We start from the raw sequence: 17,117 nt of genomic DNA, 5'->3' as shown, positions 1-17,117 counted from the left end.
GCCTTCAACTACTACCTGTACCTAATTATCACACAAATTTGCAAATTTGCATCTCCATTTCAGACTACTCTTTTGAGCATCGAACCATGAGACCCATTTGCTTAGTTGATATCTCACTGAGATGACCAGAAAACTACTTCAGACTCAAAATGTCTCACAAATAATTTATGGCCTATTTTTATTTTATTTTATTTATTTATTGTTTTTATTTATTTTTCTGAGATGGAGTCTTGCTCTGTCACCCAGGCTGGAGTGCAGTGGGTGTGATATCGTCTCACTGCAACCTCTGCCTCCCAAGTTCAAGTGATTCTTCTGCCTCAGCCTCCTGAGTAGCTGGGATTACAGGCACATGCCACCACACCCAGCTAATTTTTGTATTTTTAGTAGAGACAGGGTTTCACCATGTTGGCCAGGCTGTTCTTGAACTCCTGACCTCGTGATCCACCCACCTCAGCCTCCCAAAGTGCTGGGATTACAGGTGTAAGCCACCGTGCCCGGCCGGCTTATTTTTATTGCAGAAGCTGGAAACTTAAAAGTTATCCATAAAAATTTTCTTTTCCTTTACTCACGCATGTAGTCTATAACTTGAGTCCCTCAAATATCTGTGGAATCCATTTGTTTTTCTCCATCTCAACAACTCACCCGTCTTTTTTTTTTTTTTTTCTGGAAATGGAGTCTCACTCTGTCGCCCAGGCTGGAGTGCAGTGGCGCAATCTCGGCTCACTACAAGCACCACCTCCCAGGTTCACGCCATTCTCCTGCCTCAGCCTCTCGAGTAGCTGGGACTACAGGCACCCGCCACCATGCCTGGCTAATTTTTTGTATTTTTAGTAGAGATGGGGTTTCACCATGTTAGCCAGGATGGTCTCGATCTCCTGACCTCATGATCCACCTGCCTCGGCCTCCCAAAGTGCTGGGATTAGAGGCGTGAGCCACTGCGCCCGGCATTCACCCCTCTTGTTAATCTAGACTACCCTTATCTCCCCTGGTAGGTCAGTCTAATGACCACATTCTTTCTCTTACAACATGTTCCCCTTGCTCTTCTTTATAGCTACTATGGCCTTTCTGTTTCTCAAACACATCTTGCTATCTTCTAGCAGGGTGCATTTTTGCATGTTGTTCCCTCTGCCTGGAATGCTGTCTCTCAAACTCCCCCTCTCCTCTAAGTCGTTTGCTGTCATCAGATTTCATTTCAATCATTACCTACTCAAGAATCCTTTCCTGACTAGGTTTTTATTTCCTATTTTATGCTGTCATTGTTCCATGAAGTTTTCTGTTGTGTCATTTATCAGTGTTGTAATTTTCACGATTTTTAAAATTAGTCCCTATTTAGTAAGCACTTTGAGAGTAGGGACCTTCTGTGTTTCCTGTCATTATTGTGTTCCCTAGCACCTCATACACTGCCTGGCATCTAGTAGGCATTCAGTAAATATTTGTTGAATGCACTAATCATTTCTCTCCCCGCCCATAGCTGAGGTGAAACGTGTTGGAGATACGCTCTTGGGAATGGCTACGCAGTGTGTGCAGGTGAAGAACGTGGTCAAGACCTCACCTCAGACTCTGTCCAACCTCTGCCTCAAGATCAATGTCAAACTTGGTGGCATTAACAACATCCTAGTCCCACACCAGCGGTATGAACTCTGTTGTCCACTTGCCCTTGTCAAGGTACCATGTTGGGAATTGATGAAGATATAGGACCTTGGCCAGGCAGAGTGAATCAGACACAAGGGGGAGAAGAGCAGAGTGGGTATTGGATGGTGCCAGCTAGAGAAGACCCAGCGCCTCACCATTTTGTTTTCTCTTCCTTGCTCAGCTCTGCCGTTTTTCAACAGCCAGTGATATTCCTGGGAGCAGATGTTACACACCCCCCAGCAGGGGATGGGAAAAAACCTTCTATCACAGCAGTGAGTGATATTCTATAGCTGCCTCATAAGGTTCTCCTCTTCGCTCTGAGTTCTCAAAACTGCCCATGATTTCCTTCCCTCAGCTCTGGCTCTTGAGCCTTCATAAGATGTCCATTTAGCTCACTATTCCCAATTCCCATTCCCTTGATATCTCATAAAGGTAGCTCTGTATGTTGTCTTTTTTCAGGGAGAGTAGCGAGAGTGTAGCCAGAGACTTTACTCATTCTGCATCACTCTTGCTCTGCATTTGAATGTCTGTCTTTCTCCATGCCTGCTTTTGGGATTTAGAGGAGGGACTATATCTTCTCTGAAATCCCTTTAAAGGGAGTTACTTAGTTGCTGGGACTATCCTTTGCTCTGCCCATCTTCACCCCGACCTGTATAATAGATTAGATGTTTCTCTTATCTCTCTCCTGACTTTTCTGCTCTTTGTCTCTTAGGGGCTTCCAAATTGCTAGGGATCAGACCTTCTTTCCCACTTATATTTCCAAAACCCTCACATTTCTGTAAGCACACTGGTCTTAACCTCAGTAAGTGCAGGGAAACCCTATAATATGCTTATCCCTGTTTTCCTTGTGGCCATCCCTCCTAGGCTTTGGCTGCTGTCTCCTTTGTAAATGGCATTTCTTCCATCAACCACAAGAACACTGTTACTATGGTCATGATTCCTGGGTAGATTAGCATTTGAATGGGAAAAAGGATAAATTTGGGACTGGATGAGGCCATTGTTTGATTTAGTAGTGCTAAACCTTCACATGCTCCTCTGCAAAGGGGAGAGAAATCAATTTATCAAGTACCTACTGTGGGCTAGGCCCTGTGTAAGGTGCTTAATATGGACACCAGTAGCACTGCAAGCAGGCGTTCTTATCACCATCTGAGAAGAGGAAAAAAGATCAGAGAGATTGAGTAACTTCTGCTTGTGTGATAGAATAGAGATTGAAACCAGGGCTCATTGAATCTCAAGCTCTAGTCATTCAGTTGTAGTTTTCTTGCTAAGAAACCTTTCCACAAACCCATAGCCTGACAGTGAAGGTGAAGGTTCTAGGAGCTAATCCTTTCTCTCTGACTGTCAGGTGGTAGGCAGTATGGATGCCCACCCCAGCCGATACTGTGCTACTGTGCGGGTGCAGCGACCACGGCAAGAGATCATTGAAGACTTGTCCTACATGGTGCGTGAGCTCCTCATCCAATTCTACAAGTCCACCCGTTTCAAGCCTACCCGCATCATCTTCTATCGAGATGGGGTGCCTGAAGGCCAGCTACCCCAGGTAGGGCCCACAATAGGTGGAGAAAACTTTCACATCATGGCTGGAAAGCTAGGTGCTACTACCTTTTCTAAGCTATTGGCACTGAGAGGTGTGTCACTTCTTAGTGAGCTTTGCTAAATGGGGTAGACTTGGGGGCAAGGATCGCAACTGAGGGATGGAGTGTAAAAGCATCTGTAGATTTTTCTTCTCATAATAGAAGACCCTCAGTGCCTATTTAAGTAGTTGGTTCATGTTGGAGACTGATTGTTTAGACCAATGATTCTCAAATGCTAGCTTACATTAAGATCGCCTGGAGGGCTTATTAAAACAGTTTTAAGGGCTCTACCCTTAGAGTTTCTGATTCAGTGAGTCTTGGATGAGGACCAAGAATTTACAATACTGACAAGTTCTTAGGCGATGCTGATAGTCTGGAGACTACATTTTAGGACTAATGCTCTTGACCCTCCTTCGTAATATTCCTCCTATTCATTCTCACTGCCAGCCTTCATTTTTTTTTTCTAACTTCTATCCTGAACTGGTATCCTTGACTACCATTTAATAGTATTATAACTACTATTCCAATGAACTTCCTATGTGCCGTGAACTGTCCTAAGCACTTCACGTTTTTTGTTTTTGTTTTTGTTTTTTTTTCCTAAATCTGAGTGGAAACGTATGTTCTATTTAATGCTTTACAATAGTCCTTTGGAATAATAGTGTATTTCCATTTAACAGATGAGAAAACAGGCTTGGAAATGTTACGTGATCTTTAATGTCATCAAAGATAATTAGGAGTGGAACTGGGATTCAGACACATTGGTCTGATTCCATAGTTTATGCTCTTAACTGTTATGCCCAGTTTCTTTTTTTCTTTTGTTTTGGGGGGAGCAGAGTCTCACTCTTGCCCAGGGTGGAGCGCAGTGGTGTGATCTTAGCTCACTGCAGCCTCTGCCTCCCGGGCTCAAGCGATTCTCTTTTCTCAGCCTCCCAAGTAGCTGGGGCTACAGGTATGAGTCACCACACCCAGCTTATTTTTGTATTTTTAGTAGAGATGGGGTTTCACCATGTTGACCAGGCTGGTCTCAAACTCCTGACCTCAAATGATCCACCCGCCTTGGCCTCCCAAAGTGCTGGAAATACAGGCGTGAGCCACCGTGCCCGGCCATTATGCCCAATTTCTAAGTCATCCAGTATTTTCTAAAATAACAGACACATTTATCATATCACATATCTGTTCAGAAATGTCTAGTGGCTTCACATAGCTTTGGGTTAAAATTCAAACTGCTTAGCAAAGCAATCAGCAGTTATTAAGCCCTACCAGGTTTTCTATGCTTTTACTTAATTGTCTATCTTAGTCTTCATAACAGCTGTGTGAAGCAGGTCTTAGTAACATTAATAGATGTGGAGAAAATGAGACTTAGTGGAGTTGAATAACTTGCCTGATGTAATACAACTAGATAAAGCTTGGATTTAAATCTAATTGATTCCAAAGTCTATCCTTCTCTACCATACAGTTTTGACCCTCTATATCTGACATCCACGGCCACAGGCAACTATTGCCTATGATTATTTACTTCTAGCTTTTCCCTTAGCTAGCCTATTTTCTTATAATCCTGCTGCTTTGCAGGACTGAATTCACCTACTCTCTCTGCACCCATTATGAAACTATATGTCTGCTCTTCTCTGGTGGTCCACAACCTGTCTGCTCTTGGAGCCCAAAGGAGAACTCTCATTAGTCACCTGATCCTGAGTGAAACTAACTTTGGGCATTGTGATTTTAGTGATTTCTCTGTGAACCTTTGTTCTGTGTCTTGGTATTAGGTCTCTTTATACACAGGAACCAGATGAGTGTTGTCTTCTGATGCCAAGCCTCCTGGCCAAGGTTTTATAGGAACATATTAAGTGAACTGAGTATAAGGCTGCTTTTGACAAGAAGGGCCTATCATCTCTAATTGTTGAGCATCAGCATATAAAGGGAGACTGAGCCAAAAGCTGTATTACAAGTGGCAACTCCTTAGTTCAGAAGGGTATGTGAACTCAAGAGGAACTGTGTATTTCTTTGTTTCCATTTTTTTATGTAGTCTCCATTTTTTTATGCCTAGATACTCCATTATGAGCTACTGGCCATTCGTGATGCCTGCATCAAACTGGAAAAGGACTACCAGCCTGGGATCACTTATATTGTGGTTCAGAAACGCCATCACACCCGCCTTTTCTGTGCTGACAAGAATGAGCGAGTGAGTGAGGGACTGAGGCCTCCCATCCCCTCCTTCTGTCTCCCTTATCTTAATAGAGAAGAAGCCCTTGAGATAAAGGCTGGGGATTTAGTCCTTGTCCTATCCATCCTTCCTGGCCCCTTCCCTCCTCCTAGCTCTTGTGGTCCTTCCTCTGCCACTGCCTTCACTAGTGTCCACCTCCTCCCGTCCTTCCCTTATACTTCCTTTCCCTCCTCCTAGCTCCCTGGCCTAGACCCCATATATAGACCAGCTCCTAGAGAAGGGAAAGGGAACTACCATTTATTGAACTCCTCCTATGTGCCAGATACTGTACAAGGCGTCTTCCTCACAGCAACCCTGTGAAGTAGGTATTATTATCATCTCCAGCTTAACCTCAGAAAGGTTAGATGACTTGCTAAGATCACACAGCCAAAAGGACTTGAACACAGGTCTGTGTGACTTTAGAAGCATATTATTTTAAGATTCAGTACCCTCAGGGAATAGCAACTTTGGCTTTGTTCTTGGGATTTTGGTGAAGTCAGAGTAGAATTGAGCCAGGGTCCTGGTTAGGGCCAGGCAGGTCTTGGGATCTTGGTTGTGTTTGTCTCTATACAGATTGGGAAGAGTGGTAACATCCCAGCTGGGACCACAGTGGACACCAACATCACCCACCCATTTGAGTTTGACTTCTATCTGTGCAGCCACGCAGGCATCCAGGTAGCTGGGCTTTATCTTGGGGTTCCAATGGGTCAAAGATGAGTTGTTCATTCACATTGCCCCTAGAATGTATCAGTCATCACTGAATGACATCCAAATTAGGATTGCTCTCTTTTCTGTTTGTTTTGTTTTGTTTTGTTTTGTTTTGTTTCGAGGCGGAGTCTCGCTCTGTCCCCCAGCCTGGAGTGCAGTGGCACAGTCTCAGCTAACTGCAACCTCCACCTCCTGGGTTTAAGCGGTCTTCCTGCCTTCCCGCCTCAGCCTCCCAAGTAGCTGGGATTACAAGCATGCGCCACCATGCCCAGCTAATTTTTGTATTTTTAGTAGAGACAGGGTTTCACCATTTTGGCCCCGCTGGTCTTGAACTCCTGACCTCAAGTGATCCACCCGCCTTGGCCTCCCAAAGTGCTGGGATTATAGGCATGAGCCACTGTGCCCAGCCAGGACTGCTCTCTTAATAAGCCCTGAGTACACTTGCAGGTTGCTTATAAGAAGAGTGCTTTATGACGTTGGTAGTTTTGCATCTGCCTGTTCATGGGTGAATCATCTACCCAGCCATATTCTTAACAGTGATCCTGTTCCCCTATTATCAGTCATCTCCTCTGCCCAGCCTGGGACCCTCACCTTCCTATCTTCCCAGGGCACCAGCCGACCATCCCATTACTATGTTCTTTGGGATGACAACCGTTTCACAGCAGATGAGCTCCAGATCCTGACGTACCAGCTGTGTCACACTTACGTACGATGCACACGCTCTGTCTCTATCCCAGCACCTGCCTACTATGCCCGCCTGGTGGCTTTCCGGGCACGATACCACCTGGTAGACAAGGAGCATGACAGGTGAGGCCTGGGATCAGGTTGGCTTCCTTTTTGCTTCAGCCTATTGTGCCAGATCTTCTCAACTTTCCTTGGGTAGAAGGAAATGAGTGCTGTCCAATTTGGTGTCATTGGGCTCGTCTGCCCAATCCTGGGTTGGGTTTTTCTCTTAAGTTGGTATGGGAATTGGCATCCCAGGGCTGGGTGAGGGAATTAGCAGCAGCTCAGTTCACCAGGAAGGACTTCTTTCATTTTTTCCTTTTCAGTGGAGAGGGGAGCCACATATCGGGGCAGAGCAATGGGCGGGACCCCCAGGCCCTGGCCAAAGCCGTGCAGGTTCACCAGGATACTCTGCGCACCATGTACTTCGCTTGAAGGCAGAACGCTGTTACCTCACTGGATAGAAGAAAGCTTTCCAAGCCCCAGGAGCTGTGCCACCCAAATCCAGAGGAAGCAAGGAGGAGGGAGGTGGGGTAGGGAGGAGTGTAGGACGCCTTGTTTCCTTCTATAGAGGTGGTGTAAGAGTGGGGAACAGGGCCAGCAAGACAGACCACCAGCCAGAAATCTCTGATATCAACCTCATGTCCCCCACCCCTCACCCCATCTTGTCACATCTGGCCCTGACCCCACTGGACCAAAAGGGGCAGCACTGGTGCCCACCATACACACAGGTGTCTCATGTGACTCACAGTGCTAAAGACTCATGCTTGACAGCTTGGTAAGGTCAACTCTGTAGCCCTGCAGACAAAAGCTGGTTAGGTTTGGGTTTGATACTTTAGATGGGAAAGTGAGGGGCTTGAGAAAGTGGGTGGGAGGAGGGAAGGATTTTTTAGGAGCCTTAATCAGAAAAGGACTAGATTTGTTTAAGAAGAAAAATGAAACCAGACCCAGATCAATATTTTAGGATACTAGATGTTTTAATGGGTTCAGAATCCAGTTTGTAGGAAGATTTTTTAATGGTTTTGGTTGCTCCTCCCCCAGCTGCCACCCCCCACCTTCCCCTTATTCCTCTCTGTCCACATTTTCTGCCCCACCTTACTTCTCCTCCCTGACAGACATCCAGCCCCTAGTAATACTTAAGGCACTATGGCACTTAGCTTTGAAGTGACACGACCCTGTCTTCCTTCCGCCCGCTGGTGGGTAACCAGTGCCTTCCCTGTAACGGTAATGCTGCAGAACTGCAACCTTTTGTACCTTTCTTTGGGGAATGGGGTGGGGGTGGGAGAGGAGGTAGATGGGGAAGAAATACCCCAGACCCAACAAACCTCCAGCCAGAAAGCCAGCTATTTTGCATTTGAAGGAATTGACTTCCTCATTCATTGAGCTTTTTAAAAGATCACAACCTCAAGATGGTTAAAATCCATTGACATTTGCACTTTCAAACATGACAAGTCTCGGAGCTGCTGAGATGACTGGCCCCTGGCCTTTCCACTTAATGCCTCCTTTTCTCCTTGTTCCTCCTACCTCCCGCCCCGCCCAGGTCTGGAGTTACTTTCATAGCATTTTTCACTCTTGGCTTCTTTTCTCCCTTGATGGTCAAGTCTCTTATGTTTCAATATTTCTTAACTGGGGTGTCTTATAACAAAAAACTCTTAGGTCTAAAATGAGAAAAAAGAGAGAAAACAAAATGTTATTTTTATACCATAACTTGAGTGTATTGCCAAAATTTGGAAATCCTTCCCATGCCTGATGAGTTTATATCCCAGAAACACTGAGCCATCAGAATGAACTGTGTACCTGATTTGTTCTCTGACCTGGCTAGGTAGGGAGGGGGTGGTTATCGCCCCAAGATGGGGTCCAGGCTCCATCCTTCCTCTGTGCAGATAATACCTTTTTCTTGCTACAGCCTCCCTCCTCTGCACTGTCCTGCACTCTTTCTTGCAAGTGCATCTTTTTCCTTCCCCTGGACTGTCCTCTGACCCTTTGGCTCATCCTAGATTCCAGCGTGTCCTGTGGACAGGCTGGGGAATTTTGCTGCTCCCTATTGCTTCTGTTTACACAAATGAATTTTTCCTGGTTTCCCACTAGGGCATGTGAGTGGGTGGCATGGGCTTTTTTTTTTTTTTTTTTTTTTTTTTTTTTGTCTTGAGACATGGGGTTTGGCTGTCTTGCAGGACTGGAGAAGGTGGTGGTTCTAGCTTGGTTTCTGCTGGCCTTGAAGCAAGCATCCCCCCTGCCCTTTTTCCTTGACTGTTCATTTTTTTCCTGCCCCACTGCTTGGGATGGGGAGTTGCAACTTCAGTGTGGAATTTCCTCTTTTTGAGGAGCCTGGGCTTGGATCTATCCTGATCTGGTGATGAAGCCATGATTACTTTAGACCTAGCCCAGGCTTGGAGGCCAGCTGGAGGAAGAATAGTCTAAATCCTGGCCTGTAGAGTTAGAACTACCATTTCCTCCCCTCAGCTGCCCTTGTATGACCCGGATTTGCTATGCAAAACAATCTATCCCAGGTTCTGTTCTGGTTGGTTACATTGTTCAGCAACTCACAAAACGTAGCACAAACATTCATTATGGAGAAAGCATCATGACTGTTGAGTAACTCCTCCTTTACTTTTTTCCTGCTGGCTACAGCATGGGGTGCCCTATAGGCACAAGCCCAGCTGAAGAACAGAATGGAGGGCTCTGGGAGGAGGCAGCTCACTGGAGAGCCTACATTCCTTACACAAGTGCCTAAAGAGAGTGATGCTAACACTCCATCTGCCCTGTCCATTGCCTTCATATACAGTCTACTTCGTGTTCTGTCACCCTTTGGGGAGGGGAGCTCTCCTGGGACAGTGGGCTCTGCATGTTCTCTACTTGGATACATTTTGGGGCTAGGATCAGGGCACTATTCCTGGAGGGTCCAGTCATTCACCAGCATTTGCAAATGTCCATAGGGAGCAGGTGGCAGCCTCTACTCCCAGCAACAAGTTTGTGTTCTCTCCTTTTCTCTCTTTGCCTCACTCTCTCCAGTTGGCTTTCAGCTGGGGCTTGAAATGCATTTTTAGCCCTTTGGCATGGCATATGCCATTCAAGAAATAAAAAGCAAGAGAATCAGCTTTGGGCAATGACAAGAAATGAGTTCTTACTCTGATTTTTTTGTAAAAAGATAATTTTTGAGACTTGAAAAATACCCCGACCTTGAGGATTATTCCTGTTTGAAAGGTGGTGCATGCAGATGGAGAAGTGGTGTTGGCAGCAAGCTTTGGCTTATGTGGATTTGGTTTAAGTGGTGCTTCTTACCCAAGCTTCAAGGAAGTGCTTGGGGGACCCCCAGCCTCATCCTCTTAGTTGGGTCTCTTGCTCCCTTTGTACCACTGTTTTGCCTTCCTTTTCCTCTTCTCTCTTTCCCTGGCTTCCTTTCCCTTTTCTTCTATTCACTCTGCTTGCTTGCTGGCCGGCCGGCCTGCCTGCCTGCCTGCCTGCCTGCCTGCCTGCCTGCCTGCCTATGTGATGATGAAATCTCTGCATGGCTGCAATGATCCCACTGTTAGCTGGCAGGGTCAGGCTTAGCTCCTTGACTGCAGAAGACCAAGAACCTGTTCCCCAAGCCCAGAGATGTCCACCTGGGCTGGACTGCCCTCAAGCTTATCCTAGAGAAGAGCAACTGACCTGTCCAACTTGTGTGAAGTCAGGAGGGTTTCTGGCATTCTCCAAACCTGTCCACTCCTTGGAGCTGGTTTCTCTCATTGCTTTTTCTAAATCTGGTTCTTTTTCTCTTTACCTGGGGCCTGGCTTTTCTGAGATTGTCTTAGGGTTGAGCTACTTGGGTATCCTGGGTTTGAGTGTTAGGGGATGGACATAAAGGAAAAAGAGTGAGAAGAGAATGGAGAGAATTTGAATAAAACGTAGGAAAGGAGAGCACTGTTCTTTGATTGTTTATCCAGTCCAACCTGATCCATTAGGGATTGAGGTGCTACACTGGCCTCCAGGGATAAGCCTGGGGCTATTGTTGCTGGGAACTTAGGTTTAACATAAAGCCGAAGAAGAAGGTACCTAGAAATTTGAAACTTCCCTAAAAAGCTCCTAATGCCCACCTGCTAGATAGCTTCTCTGTGGCCTCATATTTAGCTAAGCAGCAGTGTTTTTGGATACTTTTTTTTTTTCTGTTTGTGAATAAGGCCAGCACTCAAGATGGGCAGCCAAGGGCGCACTGACTATTAGCTGGCCCATAGGATATCTGTAAGGCTGGTGGGACAATTTTGGACCTGGAATCGTGTGTACCTAACAAGGTTGGAAGTTTCTTCCCGATCAGGGTAGAAGAATCATCTCAAACTAGCCAAAAGGCAGTTTTGGAAACTACATTGGGGGAAGTTATTTTTTATTTATATATGGGGCCTAGGCCAATCTAGGATGGTAGCTGGAATACCTTCCTTCTTAAAATCTGATCATGGCAGGGATATGCAGGGCACTTTTTACTATTTGGCCTTCTAAGCAGATTGGGAAGGAGGTATTTTCTGGTTTTCGCTTTCCTCTGACTTAATAGGACTTGCCTTCTCCCTGGACAGGGAGAGAGGCCGGGTTGGTGCTCTCCCCTTACTCTACTCATACTGACTTAGAACCTCTGGCTGCTGTTTGGGCGTCCAAGAAAGGGAGGGGAAGGAATGAGCTAAAAACAAAACAGAATGAGGTGGGAAAGGGAGATTTCCTTCTTTACAGAGGAAAATAGGAAACCCTCCAAGAATTGTGCAAGTAAAGACATTTGTTGAATGCACTGAGTCCCTTGGTGTAGTAGCAATAAGGAAAAATGAAATTACTTTCCTGTGCACACAGTCCAGCCTAATTGGTATGTGATGTTGCACTTAGCAGCCATGTGGTGGGCATGTGTGACTACTCTAGTTTTCACTTTAGTTTCTAAACTTTTTATCCCTCTCAAGTCCAGCATGGATGGGGAAATGTCTCTGGATCCCCACAGCTGTGTACTTGTTTGCATTTGTTTCCCTTTGAGATTTGTGTTTGTGTCCTGCTTTGAGCTGTACCTTGTCCAGTCCATTGTGAAATTATCCCAGCAGCTGTAACGTACAGTTCCTTCTGAAGCAAGCAACATCAGCAGCAGCAGCAGCAGCACAATTCTGTGTTTTATAAAGACAACAGTGGCTTCTATTTCTAAAGTGCGGTCTTTCTCTTTTTTTCCTACCAGCAAAACAAACTTTTGGGACTGATTACATCTCTAATAGCTTTTAGGTGAGAATAATACTGTAGATTGTTATGCAGGAATACTTCACAGAGCATTCATTTATTCTTCATTCAACAAACATGCAAAGGACTGTGCCAGCAGTATTGTGGGGAGGGCAGGCACAATTCAAAATGAGGAAAATAGTGTCTGTCTCATTAAGTGAATTAAGTTTGGTGGGGGATATGATTAGCCAAATAGTCCCCTGGCATAGGAGGAAGATAATGAGGGAGTGGAATAAGGCTACAACAACAAATATAGGGAGGAAGGGACAGATTTGAGAGACGAGATAGAATTAATAGGACTCGATGGCTGGTGGGAGGAGAAGACAGGAGTAGAGGTTAGCTCCCAGGTTTCTCCTTGACCATAGGAGTGTGTTGGGACATTCTGCCAGTCAAGATGGGGGTGACGGGGAGACTGTAGAAGAAAGGTGGGGAGTTTTTGAAGAAAGACAATGTTGTATAGACTGAGTTTTGAGGTTTTTGTGGGGCAATAAGGGTAAGGTGTCCAGTAAACACAGGTTGGTGCTCAGGTAAGACTGTAAAACTGCATTTATAGATATGGGAGTCTTGTAGATGGTAGTTAAAGCCATAGGCATGAATGAGATAGCTTAGAAAAAGAGAAGAGAAACATAGTATACAGCCCCCTAAGAAACTCAATTTAAAGGTTCGGGGGAGGAAGCAGATCTTAAGGTGACAGATCACTGGTAGACAGTTTGTGGGTTTTTTGTTTCTTTGTTTAACCAGTTTAGTGAGGTAGGAGAAGAAATCAGAGTAGAAGAAGGTTCATGAAGGGAGTGATTAACAACATGAACTGCTGCAGAGAAGGAGTTCTTTCTTTTCTGTGTGTTTTACCTTTCTACTCCCCATCTTTTGGGGATCTTATAACTCTATGACTTACTTAGGTTATTCTCCAGTATTTCTTGAAAATGAGCATTGGAAAAACCAATTCTAAAATGGCTAAAACTAGGACTTTCAAGTTCACCACAACTACCACCAATTAGGAGATAATTGTAAAAGAATAAACAAAACCTAATTTTGTTCCTAGCCAATATTATAAACCGTGTTCCAGTGTACTAGATAATAGTAGCATACCATATTTATTTCCATAACTTGTCTTCTTTAGAGCCTGTGAACTCCTAGGAGCAGAAGCTATATTCTCTTCATTTTTGTCATCTCAGGGTCATGGCATATACCAACGGATCAGTATGTGCAAATATAATTGAAATAGGCTAGTAGTCTGTGGTTTATGAGTATGGGCTGGGTGGGCAGCGGATTAAGAAGTGATAGGAGTACACGGGATAACTCAGAATTCCTGAATCTTCAGGTAAGCAGATACTTAACCACATTATCATTGTCTTTTCCCACTCACCCCAAGTTGGAGGTTCTATGGTTTTGTACTTTAAGCTGGTGGTATAATTGTCAAGCATGTAAATTCTGGCATTCTTCCTGGTACTGCTAGAGCATTGTTATTTCTATGCATGGGGGTAAGAAGGCTCAGAGAAGGATTCTGGCAGATAGCCCAGTGAGAAATCGTCAGTGGCAGCCAGTGTGTACATATGTGGACCTAGCATTCCTCTGGAGGCCAAGTGTTGTGAATTGGCCTGTGGCTATCACCTGGCAGACTCCCTTGGGAAAGACCCAGCCAGTCCCATGCTTCTTTTCAGCAGCAAGGGTTAGGGAGGTTGGTTGAACTTGAAGAGCAGATTGGACATGGAGCAGATTTTGCCCAGTTGAAATAAGACATAAATTTATGACCCCGAGTAAGGCAGAAATAAAGTACTTAGCAGGGGGAATAGGAGGAGGAGGATTATGGCAAATTTTGCTATAAACTTCAGTTTTAGAAAAGATTGATATTGAAAAGCCTTCAGGATTTGCCTATGGTTGCTACTCAAGTTAAAAGACTGGGAGCCTGCATTGTTTGGTCCTGGAGCTCAAGGTTTTCAGTGAAGGCTTGTCCTGGCACCTCTGGGCATTCCTTTTCATTACTGGTTGAGCATCCATCCTTCTGCTCTGTCAATTGGCAAAATATGCTGGAGCACATTCTGGACTAGCAGTTGCCTTGGGGTAGTCAGGCTGGGTATTTGTTTGGTATCTCTTGGTGTAGCAGACCCCAGAATCTCATGGCAATTAGGATTTGGTGGCTAAACGAAAGAGTTAGTGCAAGGAAAAGACTAGTTGGAAGTTCTGAGTCTGGGCCATCCTTAAGCTGCTGTCTACTGCTTGAATGGGAAGTAATGTCGAATTGGAAAATTAGCTCACCTTTTTTGTTTCTAGCTTTGCAGACATTTATTCCTCTGATGATAGGCTGAGAAATGCCTAGGCAGGCTTAGAAGGCACACAGCATGACAGAAGTACTCCTTCAAAGCAGCTGTGTCAAGAAGGAAGAACTGGAAAAGTGGATTTGCTGGGGAATTAGATGTATTTAGTTTTCCACTTATGTACAACTGCCTTCTCCAGTATATCATACCAAGGTTTTTTAGGCCTTTGTGGCTTACCCTGCAGGAACATACTGTCCTGTTGTTCTGGACTGTAGCACCTTTACCACTATCCTCTTGGCAATGGTTTTTTGTTTGGGTTTTTTTTTTTTGGACAAAGTATAATAATATTGAGGGACCTTTCTAGGGAGCCTTTGGTCCTTCATCCCCATTTTCCAAAGGGAGGGAACTTTCCTCTTAAAAGAGACAGTGGGAACTTTTAGCCAGGTTTTTGGAAAAGGCCTGGGGGCTATTAATGAGAGTGAGCTGCAAAAGGAGGAAGGGTTTGTTTGGGTACTTTGAAGTACTTGGCTAGGTGTTTTCTACAGTATCTTATATAATTGCATCTCACAGCATCTTTACATGCGAAATAGTTTATCAGTTATCTTCAATTGCATATTACAAAATTCTGATTAAATTTTTCTTAAATAAGAAAACTATCATTTCATATGACAAGAAATCCTAATTTAATGTTACTCCAAGGTTGGTTAATTCAGTGGCTCAGTGATAACACCAAAGACTCAGTTTCTTGAAATTTTTTTGCTCTGCCATCCTCCATGTTCCTCACGCCAGTTTGCCTCATGGTCCCAATATGGCTACTGTAATTCTGGGAAGGAAATGCTGACAGAACCGTGTCTGGCAAAAGACAAATTTTTCTGTGTCCTTCTAAAGCAAGGAAGGCTTTCCCTGGAAGCTCCAGCAGATACAGCCTCATGGCTTTGCTAGAAATGGGTCATCTCAGGCCTGTCACTGGCAAAGCAAGTAAGATCATCCATCAGGAGTGGCTTAGATTAATGAATTATCCTTTGAGTCATGTGGACTAGAAAGTTCAGTCATGTCTACTAGCAAGAAAGGAGATAAGGGCTATTGGATAAGCAGCATCTGGTCTCAAAGGTACTTCAACTTTTACAGATGAGAAACATGAGTCTGAGTGACTTTCCCGGGCTCACAGCAAGTAAGAGAGGGCCTTCAGTGTTAGCTGTGTCTGTCCCTAAAGCCCATGTTTTATATTGTATCTTGCTAGAGTATAAAGTAACTTACTTTCTACCTTGTAGAAACTGATGGTCTAGGAGAAGAGATTTGAACTCAGGTTGCCAGTTGACTCTAATCTTGGCCCATGTGAGAGGATTGTACTCAGTTGCTCTCCTCATCCAGTGATGTTTCTTGTCTAACACAAGAAGCCTAGGAGTAGAAAGTCCTAAGTGGAGTAGAATAATAGCGGCAGCAGGGAGGGAAGTGTGAACTGTGCTTCCCTGAGCCTGACTTACTGGGCAGGGACATGGTACTTAAAGCGGCAGCTGGCCACTCTGTCTTTCCTGCATGCACTGAGTATTTGGTAGCTCATTATGCCTTTCCTTAGTGACCAGTGATATTGATCATCTTTTCATGTGCTTACTTACTATCCCCGTATCTTTGTTGTTCGCATCTTTTACCTGTTGTATTTGTTGTTTTTGAGACAGTGTCTCACTCTGTCACCCAGGCTGGAGTGCAGTGGCATGATCATGGCTCACTGCAGTTTCTGCCTCCTGGGCTCAAGCAATCCTCCCACCTCAGCCTCCTGAGTAGCTGGGCTTACAGGTGCACACCACCATGCCCAGCTAATTAAAAAAAATTTTTTTTTTGGTAGCAGTTCGGTCTCATTATTGCCCAGGCTGGCCTCTCTTAGCTTCAAGCTATCCTCCCGCCTCGGCCTCCCAAAGTGCTGGAATTACAGGCATAAGCCACTGGGCCCAGCCTCTTTTACCTGTTTCAAAATTGAGTTTTATTGAGTTGTAAGAGTTCTTTATTCATTTTAAACACAAGTCCTTTGTTGGATATATCTTTTACATCTATTTTTCCCAGTCTGTGGCTTGCCTTTTCATTTTGAAGAGCAAAAGTTTAAAATTTTGCGAATTTATTAAAGCTCCGTTTGTTGCTTTTTTCTGTTCTAGTTTATACTTTTGTATCATATTTTAGGAAATTTTGCACTGGGTATTTGATGGCTCCTGAGGAGGTTCAACTTTCAGAGGGCACTGATTTCTCTGCACCTGAGATTTTGTACTATTTCTGTATTTCTTTCTTCTCAGAACAACCAGTGTCGCCAGGTATGAGGGCAGAGTTTTAGCTTGTTTGCTGAGCCCCATTCTTGAAGCTCATTTATTTATTCACCTATCTATCCATCAATCCAACAAATATACTGAATGCTGCTATGTGCCAGGCACTGGCACTGTTCTAGGTACTGGGGCAATGACAGTTAAAATAATACCCAATGACCCTGCTCTGTACCCTTAAGAGCAGACTCAGTTGGGAATGAGTTATCCAAATATAGGGTGTACATGTAGTCAGGAGAGAGCCTCATACAGCTTTGCCTTTGGCAGAATCCTTCAAACCTCTTTGTCTTCCTACTTCTTGATATTACAAATCATGAGCCTTTCACATGCGTTCACTCTAAAGAGGTGGGTTCCTGGATAGCAGAAGTAGATAGGAAGGCATTATTGACATTTACTGAGATGGATTGTATCAGAGGGTGTAAATTCTGCTCCATCAATGCCGAAAAAGACTAGCCCACCCCAAAGGTTTATCACTGTCACCATGTCTAATGTCTATTCTGGA

General features: G+C 44.6%; 1 protein-coding gene across 5 annotated transcripts in view; it reads left to right on the top strand.

Moving 5' to 3' along the window:
• Window positions 1-16,444, top strand: part of AGO1 (argonaute RISC component 1) — a 45,598-nt gene extending 29,154 nt beyond the window's left edge. For all 5 annotated transcript variants that reach the window (XM_054496120.2, XM_063665911.1, XM_063665917.1 and 2 more), the window contains 7 exons: window positions 1,472-1,631; window positions 1,814-1,904; window positions 2,978-3,172; window positions 5,251-5,385; window positions 5,980-6,081; window positions 6,722-6,921; window positions 7,164-16,444. In XM_054496120.2, the coding sequence (XP_054352095.1) occupies window positions 1,472-1,631; window positions 1,814-1,904; window positions 2,978-3,172; window positions 5,251-5,385; window positions 5,980-6,081; window positions 6,722-6,921; window positions 7,164-7,272 (992 nt within the window). In that variant the 3' untranslated portion in view covers window positions 7,273-16,444. The remainder of the gene's footprint in view (window positions 1-1,471; window positions 1,632-1,813; window positions 1,905-2,977; window positions 3,173-5,250; window positions 5,386-5,979; window positions 6,082-6,721; window positions 6,922-7,163) is intronic.
• The last annotated feature ends 673 nt before the right edge of the window (window positions 16,445-17,117 follow it).

The sequence above is a fragment of the Pongo pygmaeus genome, chromosome 1, assembly GCF_028885625.2.
Source record: "Pongo pygmaeus isolate AG05252 chromosome 1, NHGRI_mPonPyg2-v2.0_pri, whole genome shotgun sequence".
Taxonomy (NCBI): Eukaryota; Metazoa; Chordata; class Mammalia; order Primates; family Hominidae; genus Pongo; species Pongo pygmaeus.
The sequence above is the reverse complement of the archived record's forward strand: the minus strand, read 5'-3'. Positions and strand labels throughout refer to the sequence as shown.